Below are 12,172 nucleotides of genomic sequence, written 5' to 3' on the forward strand. Positions count from 1 at the left end.
CCCTCGCCCTCCTTGGGACACTCTGAAAGCTAAACAGAAAGTCTTTACTGTTGGCCTGTGGCTGCCTAAACTCTGCAGCCCAAGCTTTACAGTTCTTAGTTGTTTATACACAAAGCCCCATAACCTGGTTGGCACATTTCAGTTAGCAAGCAGCACAACCAGAGAAGCAAAGCGCAGGGTTAATACGCTCGTGTACGGACGTTCCAAGCCACACGCAAACCGTTTGATACAGCCTTTGTCCCTGTCTTGGGGTGGTGAGCCTGTGCTGGGCTTCAAGGTCTGAATGGTGTTCCTATCATGGCATCATTGTGGTAAGGTCTGGGAGCCTGTTAACTGGCCTGTGGATCAACTCTCAGCTACTGTGCCAGCCCCATACCTGCCTACTGCCACAATCCTCACCATGGTGACCACGGACTCACCTCCAGACTCAAGCCTTCCTTTAAATGCTTTCTATATAGGTTGCCTTGGTCACGCTGTCTCTTCCCAGCCACAGAACAGCGAGACACTATGACTGCACAGTCTCAATCCCAGTTCTCAGTCACACAGACCTGAGGGCATTGCTGTGGGAGGGCGGGGAGAGCCACCTTCCTACACTGCTTTCCTCTTTCCAACCCCGTCAAGACTGTTCAATCTTTGACACTGTAATCAACATCAGCGTCTACAATGTGTTGGCCACATTCATGGCCTCCTGGGTACCAGTGGCGCATGGCCTGACAGTCAGCTCTGTCTGCAAGATCACTCTTGTACAGCAAAGGGTGTCATGACCCTGCAGAGGCAGAATGTCTCAGTTACGTGAGCTGGTCCAGGGGACTCCACAGGGACATCCAGCAAGGGAAGAGTGTTAGCATCAGTCAACAAGCGGCATATGCAGCATTCTCTGCTGAAATCAATAGAAAATATGGCTCATATTCATTTCTATTTTTTATTAAAATACTTTTTTGATTACAGAGACAACCAACGAAAACATACACAATTATATATGTTGTAGGTCATGTTAAATGCAACAAACAGACTCTTGAGAATGAAAAAAGGAATTTAAAGTCTTTAAAGACGTTTTCTAAGAACAAACCTTAAAACAGTGGCCAATTCTCAGCGTCTGGTTTTCCAGAGAAGCTTTAGTTTCTTTTCTCTATTTTGATGCATTTTTATTTATAAACATTTGTTAAAATATGTTAATTACAATATTATTTTCTAAAACTTTAGAAATTATACTTTGGTGTGAAGGCCCCTTTCATAGCATCCTGTGTAAACAAACAGTACATTTTACTCCAATCACCGTTTGCTTTTATACCTTAATTATAAATATAACCTTTAGTCCTAATTAAATGTTATGAGTAAAACAAGAGAAAAACCTGCCCATACGCCCACATCTTCTATGGGCAAGTGTGTACACATGGATGTAACTGTGCCCTCTGACTCTCAGTCTAGTGCTGGCATCCTATCTGCACTCAGATGAGAACACGCCCCTGCTAGGCTTCAGCTGCAGCCCTTGAAACCTAGTGGCTCTCATCTGGCTGTTAGAAAGATGTCACTTTTTTATTGAAAAAGAAAATATTACAAAAATCTTTTTTGTTTGTTTGTTTGTTTGAGACAGGGTTTCTCTGTGTAGACTTGGCTGTCCTGAACTCACTCTGTAGACCAGGCTGGCCTCAAACTCACACAGATTTGCCTGCCTCTGCCTCCCGAGTGCTGGACTACAGGAGTGTGCCACCGTGCCTGGCTCTACTACAAAATCTTTAATAAGGGAGTAAATATACTAGAATGGTACAGAAAATCTAAATTTAGCGAGGCTATTAGCTCCTTAAATGTTTAATATCCGCCAGACGTGGTGATACACACCTTTAATCCCAGCACTTGGGAGGCAGAGGCAGGCAGATCGCCATGACTTTGAGGCCAGCCTGGTCTACAAAATGAGTCCAGGACAGGCAGGGCTACACAGAAAAACTCTGTCTTGAACCCTACCCCTTGCCCCCTCTCCTCAAAAAAGTTTAATTTCAATTTAGGGGAAAGAAAAACACTTCTCAAAACATTGAGTACAGGACTAGAAAGGGATTTTTTCCCCTTTTTTGAGGCAGTATATCTAGGCTGGCCTTGGTCCTATGATCTCCTTGTTCAGCCTCCCCAGTGGTGGGCCCACAAGTATGCACACAACCCCTGGCTCTGAAAAGAAAATCTAGTAGGTGAATGCTACTGTTTCCTCAAGGCCTTGGCAGATCAGGAGAAATGGACCAATAAAATTCGTCTTGGTGGGGATCACTTCTAATGGGAAGAACAGGGCAGTAAAAGCAGCTAAAGCCAATGCTTTAGCAAACTGTCCCTAGGGACATGTACAGGGTGGAAGACACACTACCTTTAAAATGTTAATAACGCTCGTGGCCATCATTAAGAAAACACAAGGATAGTCGGCCTGGTCCACACAGCAAACCCCAGGCTACAATGACAGCAACAACAAAAATAAGTCAGAAAAGAAGGCAGGAGGCACACCACCAGAAACCAGCAAGCACTCCTCCACTCACAGGCACGAGTCTTGAAGACTAGTGAGCTGAGGTGGAGCAGCTGGCTGCAGTCCTCCAAAACGCCTCCTGACTTCAAGAAAACCCACACTAAGGGCACTAAGGGAGTTGAAATGCTTCCAAGGCACTTTTAAGCACAGGCACTCTATGTGAAACTGAGGACACTGTGCTGTTTAACAGTCAAGTATACCCACGTTCTAAGTCAGCCCCCGAGAAGGATGTAGTACCTTGAGTATTCCTCATCTGTCAGAAAGGGCACGGATTTTACAGTGGGTGGCCATTATTAGCACAATGATCCTGTAACTAACTACTATCCAAATAAGAATAAAAAATGGTGTTTAAAAGCATATCCTATTTTGTGCACTAAAATACATAGACATATAGTGTATGCCTAAAAAGTTATTTTTAACTCCAATATGCACTAGAGAAAATAGCAATTTTATAAAATTGAGACTGTATATTATAAATATTCATTTTAGATTCATGCTTGAAGGTGAGGATTTTATTATTATGAAGGGAATGTAGTGTTTAAGTGTGTCTCTATGGAAACACTATATAAGAAGCTAATTAGTTAATTTTATAGTGTGCTAGGAATAAACATTAAACAGGTTTCCCCATCCATTTCAGAAACATAGCTTCCCAAAATATGATACTTATTTAATAAGAATATTAGATTCAGATATTCAGAAACAAATGCAATATTACAAAGTAATAAAAGTAGTGACTAAAAATGGTTTTAAATTGGATCCTACTAAGAGTTCCCAACATTTCCACCCTTCTCTGTCCATTCTGTAAGTGCTTCTTCACCCCTCTGCAGTCACACATGTGCTGAGAACCTGGCTGGTGTGCTGGTGTGAGCCAGACCCTCTTCTTGGGGCAGCTCCCTTTCAGCTGTGCTGCGCCCCTGGAAAAGGACAGGCGCTACCTGGAGCTCTGTGTGGACCCTGAAGTGGTGCCACCTACAGCCCTGTTGCTCCTGGCTGCTCTGCACCCAGGCCTTCACGGTGCATCTGAGATGAAGTTTCAAAGATAGGCTGTGCAACCTTGGTAGAGGTGTACAAATCAGCCGTACTAACGTCCTGCAGTGACGCTATACACCAGCGCATGCGCACTGTGGTGGGGAGTGGAAGGCAGTGTTTACATCACTGTCAGCTTGAGGACTTGTAGGGCCAATTTCACCAGGAAAGGTCAATCTACAGGTCTTTATATAATGTTTACTGGCTTGTGTGTGCGCGCATATGCATGCACACCTGCATGCACGGAGCTGGTTCTTTCCTTCCATTAAATGGACTCTGGGGTCACACTCAGGTCATCAGGCTTGGCAGCAAGCACTTTTATCTACGGAGTCAGCCTAGGTAAAAGTTTTCTGATGTAAAATACAGTAAATGTTTTCTTTTTCTTTCTTTCTATTTTCTTTTTTGCTTTTGTTTTTTTGAGATAGGGTTTCTCTGTGCAACCTTTCCAGACTGCTGGGATTAAAGGCGTATGCCACTGAGCTGGGCTGTAAATATTTACTTTCTAAAACCAATGTAAAATGGCTTGAAATTAAGCTTTTACAGTGGCTTGAATGTGAGTTGTTAAAAGTAGAAACTGCAATATTTACTCTATTTATACAAAACGGAGCAAGGATCCAAGGCACAGTCAGAGAAGGTGTACTATAGAGAGCCGCTGCCCAAGGGAGGGCACATGAAAGCCACAGCTCCTGGAACAGTCCTGGGCTTTTCCAAACAAAAAGACAACACCTTCTGTCAGAAGGTCAGATCTTTCTAGGACTCCTCTGAACCTGATTCTCATGAGACTAAAGTTCTACTGTGTCCAGCGGAAAAGACAAATGCTAATAGGCAGCAAACACAAAAGCACAGTTACAACACAACGTAACATGTTCCTGCATCCAGGACTCGGATGAGCTCTGCGCACCTCCTGACTTGCTGAGTAACCCTCATGTCCCCTGGTGCTTAAGCTGCTTTGGTTTGCGTTTCTTCTCCTGCTTTAAAACATGCAGTTCATACACTTGACAGTTTTACTCCCATAGTCGATGCACTCGGGGCCGACGCACTCACAGCAGGCGTTGTGAAACCAGCGGTATTTGGATGCGCCCATGGACTCACAGGATATTTTACACTGGTATATGGACATGCAGTCATCAAAATAAACCACAGTGCACATGTGCTCTGAAAAAAAAAATGAAAATTTCAACACAAACAAGGAGAGGCCTGCCACTCAGTTAAAGATACCAGCACCCACTTTCTTAGTTCTCTCACTGCAGATCAGCACAGGAAAAAAAATATTTATTTGCTAACTGTGTTGACTTGACAGATCTTCACTTTAGACAAAGGCAGCAAAGACATGAAGCTTAGATTATCTGGCATAACAAACATCCTACACAACATGGCTATTTCCTAAGCTGACATTTCTACCTCTCCAGTCCAAAGAAGATTGAAAAATACTTTCCTACAGCCATGCTGAGAATGTGTACTAAAGCAGGTAATGCAGACGACGCGCCCGTGATGAGCAGTGCACACTACTGAGTGCCTAGGTCTGCTCGCTAACCGCATGGTCACATCTTTAACTCTGCAGGTTGCGAACCCCATGAGGCTGCTCAGCTAAGACATGGACAACAGGAAACAACCGCAGACAAGCAATCCCTAACACAGAGTGGACGGATGCTCACTGGTTAGGGGTTTTCCCGAGGAGGGAGAAACATGTGCAGCTGGTTCTGGAGGCAGGGGTTTGCTTATGCAGCCAAGCCTGCTTCCTGCGGCAGCCACCTGATCCTGGGACTACATGCACACTGCACCTTGTCTGGCTCAGGCTAAATTATTTTTATAGGGCCACTTAGAGAACCCAAGAACAGAGGAAAGGTTCAACAGAAATGTTGTGGTAAGGGGAATAAAAAAGCAAAGCTTCAGCCAAGCGTGGTGGCACACACCTTTAATCCCAGCACTCAGGAGGGAGAGGCAGGCAGATCACTGTGAGTTCGAGGCCAGCCTGGTCTACAAAACGAGTCCAGGACAGCTAGGGCTAACACAGAGAAACCCTGTCTTGGGAAAAAAAAAAAAGAAAGAAAGAAAAAACAAACAAATAAACAAACAAAAAAAGCAAAGCTTCCAGGAAGCCTTGGAGCTGATAGCCACGGGAACAGGGCAAAGGCCAGGCACTGTGTCACATACATGTTTTCCCTACACTTGGAAGCTGAGGCAGGAGGATCATGAATTCAAAGCTAACCTGGGCTACACAATGAATTCAAACACACATGAAAACTATCTTGAAGAAATAAACAAAGAAAAAAGCTAGTGGGCTGGCTCAGTGGGTAGAGCACTCACCACGCAAGCCTTCTGTGCTGTGGCGCCTTATCAAACATGCACAATAGCCAGCAAGGAGGCTTCTTTTTAGAAATGAGGAACTACCGGGCAGTGGTGGTGCCGCCTTTAATCCCAGCACTCGGGAGGCAGAGGCAGGTGGATCGTTGTGAGTTCGAGGCCAGCCTGGTCTACAAAGCGAGTCTAGGACAGCCAAGACTACACAGAGAAACCCTGTCTCGAAAAACAAAAAACAAAACAAAACAAACTATAAATAAATAAATAAAATAAAATAAAATTTAAAAACTGTCTTGAAAAACAAACAAACACAAAACAAAAACGAAGAAAGAAAAAGAAAAAAGAAATGAGGAGCCCGCCGTGTGGTGAAGTACCAGAGCAGTCAAGCCAGAGGCCTGGCCGCAAGTCGAGTCGCTCACAACTAGACCCTACCAAATTCATTTAACCTAACACTATCTAACACGTGTTCACTGAACACCTACTGTGGACCAGCCACTACAGATTCAGGTGATCAGAGAGTCCAAAGAGCTGGGTAGAAAAAGTAAACCTATCAGCTGAAAACAAACCACAAAGTGAGCTGTCTGTAAATGCCAGGAGGGGGAAGAGGCACGGAGGAAAACCTTAGCTGTTTCCAGAAACAGTTCTCCTGCTAACACTGTCATGATGTATATATGTACACACACACACACACACACACACACACACACACACACACACCTCTCGTTACATATCTATGACTCTCATTACATTTACATATGATTCTCATTACATTTTTAAAGAAGATTTTATTTATTATGATGTATACAGTGCTCTGCCTGCATGTAAACCTGCATGCCAGAAGAGGGCATCAAATCACATTATAAGTGGTTGTGAGCCACCATGTGGTTGCTGGGAATTGAACTCGGGACCTTTGGAAGAGCAGTCAGTGCTCTTAACCTCTGAGCCATCTCTCCAACTCCTCTCATTACATTTATATATGATTCTCATTACATTTATATGTGATGTTCATTGCAGTTCAATATGAAAAAATAGCAAGAGCTGGCACGAACCTTTAAAGATTTATCTATTTATTTTATGTATATGAGTCTTCTATTGGCAAGTACACACCAGAAGAGGGCGCCAGATCTCATTATAGATGGTTGTGAGCCACCATGTGGTTGCTGGGAATTGAGCTCAGGACATTTGGAAGACCAGACAGTGCTCTTGACCTCTGAGCCACCCCTTTAGCCCCGGTGCACACCTTTAATACTAGCACTGAGAAGGCAGAGGCAGGTGGATCTCTGAGTTTCAGAGCTAGTTCCAGGACAGCCAGGGCTGTTACACAGAGAAACACTTGAAAAACAAAAACAAAACAAGGAAAGAAAGAAAGAATAGCAACAAAGCATTTTCTCCTCATACTCACACATTTCTTTTTTTTTTCCTCGTGGGTTTACGTAGAAAATCTTACTTTTCTTTCTTTTTTTATTTTATTATTTATTCATATTACATCTCAGTTGTTAGCCCATCCCTTGTATTCTCCTATTCCTCCCTCCCTCCCGCTTCCCCCCTTCTCCCCTCCCCTATGTCTGTGACTGAGGAGGACTGCCTCCCCCTATATATGCTCATAGGGTATCGAGTCTCTTCTGGGTAGCCTGCTATCCTTCCTCTGAGTGAGGCCTCCCCATCCAGGGGACATGGTCAGAAATGGGGCACTAGAGTTCCTGTGAAAGTCAGATCTTACTCTCCACTCAACAGTGGAGAATGTCCTGTCCGTCGGCTAGGTCTGGGTAGGGATTCGAAGTTTACTGCATATATATATTTGTTTGTTTGTTTGTTTTGGTTTTTTGAGACAGGGTGTCTCTGTGTAGCCTTGGCTGTCCTGGACTCGCTTTGTAGATCAGGTTGGCCTTGAACTCACAGAGATCTGTCTGCCTCTGCTTCCCGAGTGCTGGGATTACAGGCATGTGCCACTGAGCCTGGCTTAATTGTTATTTTCATAAATACTATATTCTTCTACTGTAAAACTGTATTGAAAAACATCAAAGACATTCTCAAAGCTATTTGCTCTTTACAGTCCAGAGTTAGGACACTATTGAGATTCTTGGTGAGTAGAAACCATCCTCTTACTTGTTGATTCTGTGATAACAACCACATCCACAGAGAACTGGCCAGAATAGTTTACACCAGGAAATAAGATGTCTGTAATACCAAGTTTTCCATAAAAACTTTAGCTGACGGGCAGGAAGATGGCTGAGAAGGTAACAGCTCTAGCTGTACAAACCGAACCTGTGTTTAAACCCAGAATCCACAGTGGAGGTACAGAACTGACTCTCAAAGCTGTCCTGTGACCTCCACAAGTGGACGGTGTGCGTACACACTCAGAAGCACATACAGACACCGTAACAAGAAGTAATTAATAATGACCGTGGCATTATTTGCAAACACATAGCTTCATGGGGTGCCATGGGAGTCACCTGACACCAAGCTCAGATGCCTACATGTAATAAAAAGTCAACATTTGATTAAAAGAAACAGCAGAACTAGGAAGTTTCTCATCTGACCACAAGGTGGACCACAGAGTGGAATAGGTACCTTTGTCGCTCGGATAAGGGGCGTGAACATTGTTGCTGGGAACAGACACATTTTGGTGGTGTGGCTGGTTCACAGTTTCTAAAAAGGACACTAGGTTTTCGTGGTGTGAAAGCTCCTCTGCCACAGGGAAGGAGACGATGTTCCAGTTGAGCTGGGTGTCACCCTCCGTGAGTGCCCTGAACAGCGAAGGGATGGGCTCGTGCAGCTCCTCCACAGTGCTCTTTGAAGTGGGAGGCGTGTCACTGTAGTTCCGAGGGTTACACATACCTGGGGACACAGAGGGAGGGAAGGGTTACTTCCTCACTCATTCTGGATTTTGTTAAGTCCCTGGAATGAAAGCTCTCTATGTTAACACTACTCTCCATTAACAGAAAACAGGATGCCACACAGCACAAACACATAGTGAGCCAGGAATGTGTGAGTATGTGTGTGTGTGGGGGGGGGGGGGGTGCAGGGAGAGGGAGAAGAGAGAAACAGCAGACAGACAGACAGACAGACAGACATGGAAGGCAATGTGAAGACATAGAACGTCAGCGTTCACTGAGTCAATCACAGTATGCACATGAAAACTGGGTGCCCTGGTTTGGGACACAGCTGTCGCCAGAATGCTATGAGTCCTCAGTTCACACCCACCACTGTATAAACCAGGTAGGGGATGCACACCTGTAGTCCCAGGCCGATGGTCACCTCCACAGTCAGCGCTTGCCCCAGTGTTCTACCTGTCTGGCAAGGCTCATTTCACACCTAACCCATGACAGCAGGGATGAGCCCGGCCTCCCCATCCTCCTAGCTCTGTCCCTTGTGTGCTGAGATTACAGATGTGTATGACAACACACATTATGTGGTGCCGGGATCGACCTGGCCTTGTGTGCACCAGGTAGGCACTCCTGTATACTACACTTTAAAGACAACGTAGGCTTCACTTTGTGTTTAGTATCTATTAGGTCTAATGCAGACTTTCATGTCTTCCCTGGAGTAAAAGTTTGAAAAGTTAAGCTCCCCCCCCACCCCCCACCCCCAAGACAGGGTTTCTCTGTGTAGCCTTGGCTGTCTTGGTTTTATAGACCAGGCTGGCCTAGAACTCATAGTAATCCGCCTGCTTCTGCCTCTCAAGTGCTGAGATTGAAGGTTTAAGCCAAAATTTATAAATTCTAATTTTATAAATTCAAGGATGAGAAGAATATCTCTTTAATTTACTTACTTATTTAACATATTTTTTTAAAGAGTTTGGCAAGGGCTGTGTCGAATAACATTTTTATCTCTCTCATAAAATTTAAGATATATGAATTTAACAATTCAGATTGCATGGCAGAATCACGGATTAAAGGACCTAGTATAAATACTTTCCTCATAAGTGAGGAAACAGGCCCAAATAAAGTAAATGTCTTCTCTACTATTGCATAGTCTAGGCAGAGAGCCATAGCCATGACTCAACCTGCCTTCATGGTCACTGTTCCAATAACCACATGCTAAAAGCAGCCTCAAGTGCAGCGGACAGCAAGGACAGTTTAGCAGACTGCCATACAGCACACGGTAAGTCTTCTGCCAGATTCTATGGTAAATGGAGGCAGCAACAGAGATGAAAGGGTGAACGCCCGAGGTCAAAGGCTATTTCCAGAAAGTTCATTACATTATATACATATTGGGAATGGAGGTCAAGGGTGACAAAATACTGTGTTGGGCATCAGTAAGGAAAGAAGAGCATATTGCTTACTGCTCCTCCGTGCGAGCGTGTGTGAGCACACGTGTTTTCTGAAGGCGGGAGGGACTGGTTACCTGGACATGCCCCTGCCCACCTTCCTCCTTACCTCCCCCAACACTGCCTGCATACTTACGAAGCCACAGGCTCCCACCTCAGCCTTCCCAGCTGTATTCATTATCACACCCAGATATTATTTTTAGAATCTTCTTTAACTTGAATGCTATGAAGCTCTATAAAGGATTACCTAGACGTAAGCCTTCCTTTAAAGCTGCTCAGTATTCTGTGGAGCCTTTGGATCTGCAGACTCCTCTCTCACTTCAGGCTGGCCTCGAACTCGTGACCCTCCTGCCTTTGCCTCCTTCAGCAAATCCTACCAGCGTGCGCCACCACAGCTCGCTCCTCCCTTTTTTTGAGACTGGGTTTCTATGTACAACAGCCCTGGAAGTCCTGGACTCGCCATGTAGACCAGGCTGGCCTATAACTCACAGAGATCCGCCTGCCTCTGCCTCCTGAGCGCTGGATTAAAGGTGTGCGCCACCTGCCTGGATGATTTTTTCCCTCTATTTTAAATCTTTGTCTTCTCGAGTATCCTGTTATATTTTCCATCTGTTTGCTCTATGGTCCATGGCATTCCAATGTTTATATTTATTTAATTGTATTAATTTCTATGTATGGATGTTTGCTGGCTTATATACCTGTGACACCTGTGTACCATGTGCATGCAGTGCCAGTGAAGGCCTGAAGAGGGCACTGGATCCCCTGGAACTGGAGTCAGATGGTTGTAGTGGGTGCTGAGAACAGAACCCGGCCCTGTGGAAGAGAAGCCAGTGCTCTTAACCACTAAGCTGTCTCTTCAGCCCCTAAATACTGATGTTATTTAATTAATATTTTTCTAGTCATATTGAAACAAATGCTTTTTTGCAAAAACAATTGCATCTCAACCTCCCTCACTGTCAACAGTGCCTGCTGTTTTCCTGTGTCTGGCCACCTCTTGCTCTCTGCAGTGCGCTTTGACCCTGGCCTAGGCTGTCGTTCTCACTGTGGCACCCCCTAAGCTGAATCTGTAGAGCTCTAAGGGGCCACACAGGATCACCCCTGCCATGGTCCTCTCTAGGGGAAACTCTGAGAACTTCTTCCCATCTGTTGACAGAGTAGCAGCAAGCACTCTGTCCCTTTAGATAGCTAAGGCAAGCTCCTTTATTTCTCTTTGTTGTTATAGTATTTCCAGTTATATCCTCTTGTTTGGTTTTACTAGTGTCTTTTGTAGAAGGGAGGACAATACTTGAACACAGGCTACCATGTCAAGTCAGAGGACAGACACACTTAAGGGTGAAATATTGATCAATCACCCTTCTAGATATATGGGTGTAATTTCTTATATAACATGACCACTTAAGAACATCACAGTGGAGCTGGGTGTGGCGGCCCAGGCCTTTAATCCCAGCACCTTGGGAGGCAGTTCCAGGCCAGCCTGGTCTACAAAGCGAGTCCAGGACAGCCAAGGCTACACAGAAAAACCTGTCTCAAAAAGCCAAAGCCAAACTAAACACAAACAAACAAAACCATTACATTGGGGTTGGAGAGGTGGCTCAGTGGTTAAGAGCACTGGCTGCTTCCCAGTGTGGCTGCGTTGGATTCCTAGCACCCACATCGCAGTTTGTAACCACATGTAATTCCTGTCCCAGGTAACCAACAGCCTCTTCCTTCCAACTTCCGTGTGCATCAGGCATACACGTGGTACACAGACATATATGTAGGCAAAACACCCACATAGAATAAAATACAAATTAAAAACAAACAAAAACCCTTGTAGTACCCTCAAACTTAACTGCCTCAGTTTCCCAATACACTTGGGTCTTAGGTCTCACACTTGACATCTTCTTTTCTCATTCTGTCACAGTTAATTCAACCAATAAAACCAGTCAATACCGTCCCCACACTCCAAAGGTTTACTGTAAAGACTAAAGGAAATAATTTATGGAAATGGATTAACAATAAAAATTAACTTTACTTTTTAAGGTAGCATACAAAGTAATGGCTGTCATAGGCTCCCTTCCTCCCACCTCTCT

The 12,172-nt window shown here is 44.6% G+C and overlaps 1 protein-coding gene across 1 annotated transcript in view; it reads right to left on the minus strand.

Moving 5' to 3' along the window:
- Nucleotides 1-908: 908 nt before the first annotated feature.
- Nucleotides 909-12,172, minus strand: part of TWSG1 (twisted gastrulation BMP signaling modulator 1) — a 38,155-nt gene continuing 26,891 nt past the window's right edge. The window contains exons 4-5 of the mRNA XM_084778182.1: nt 8,402-8,668; nt 909-4,684 (exon numbers count right to left, since the gene is read on the minus strand). Of these exons, the coding sequence (XP_084634308.1) occupies nt 4,503-4,684; nt 8,402-8,668 (449 nt within the window). The 3' untranslated portion in view covers nt 909-4,502. The remainder of the gene's footprint in view (nt 4,685-8,401; nt 8,669-12,172) is intronic.

This window comes from Acomys minous (genome assembly GCF_964271855.1).
Source record: "Acomys minous genome assembly, chromosome: 4".
NCBI lineage: Eukaryota > Metazoa > Chordata > Mammalia > Rodentia > Muridae > Acomys > Acomys minous.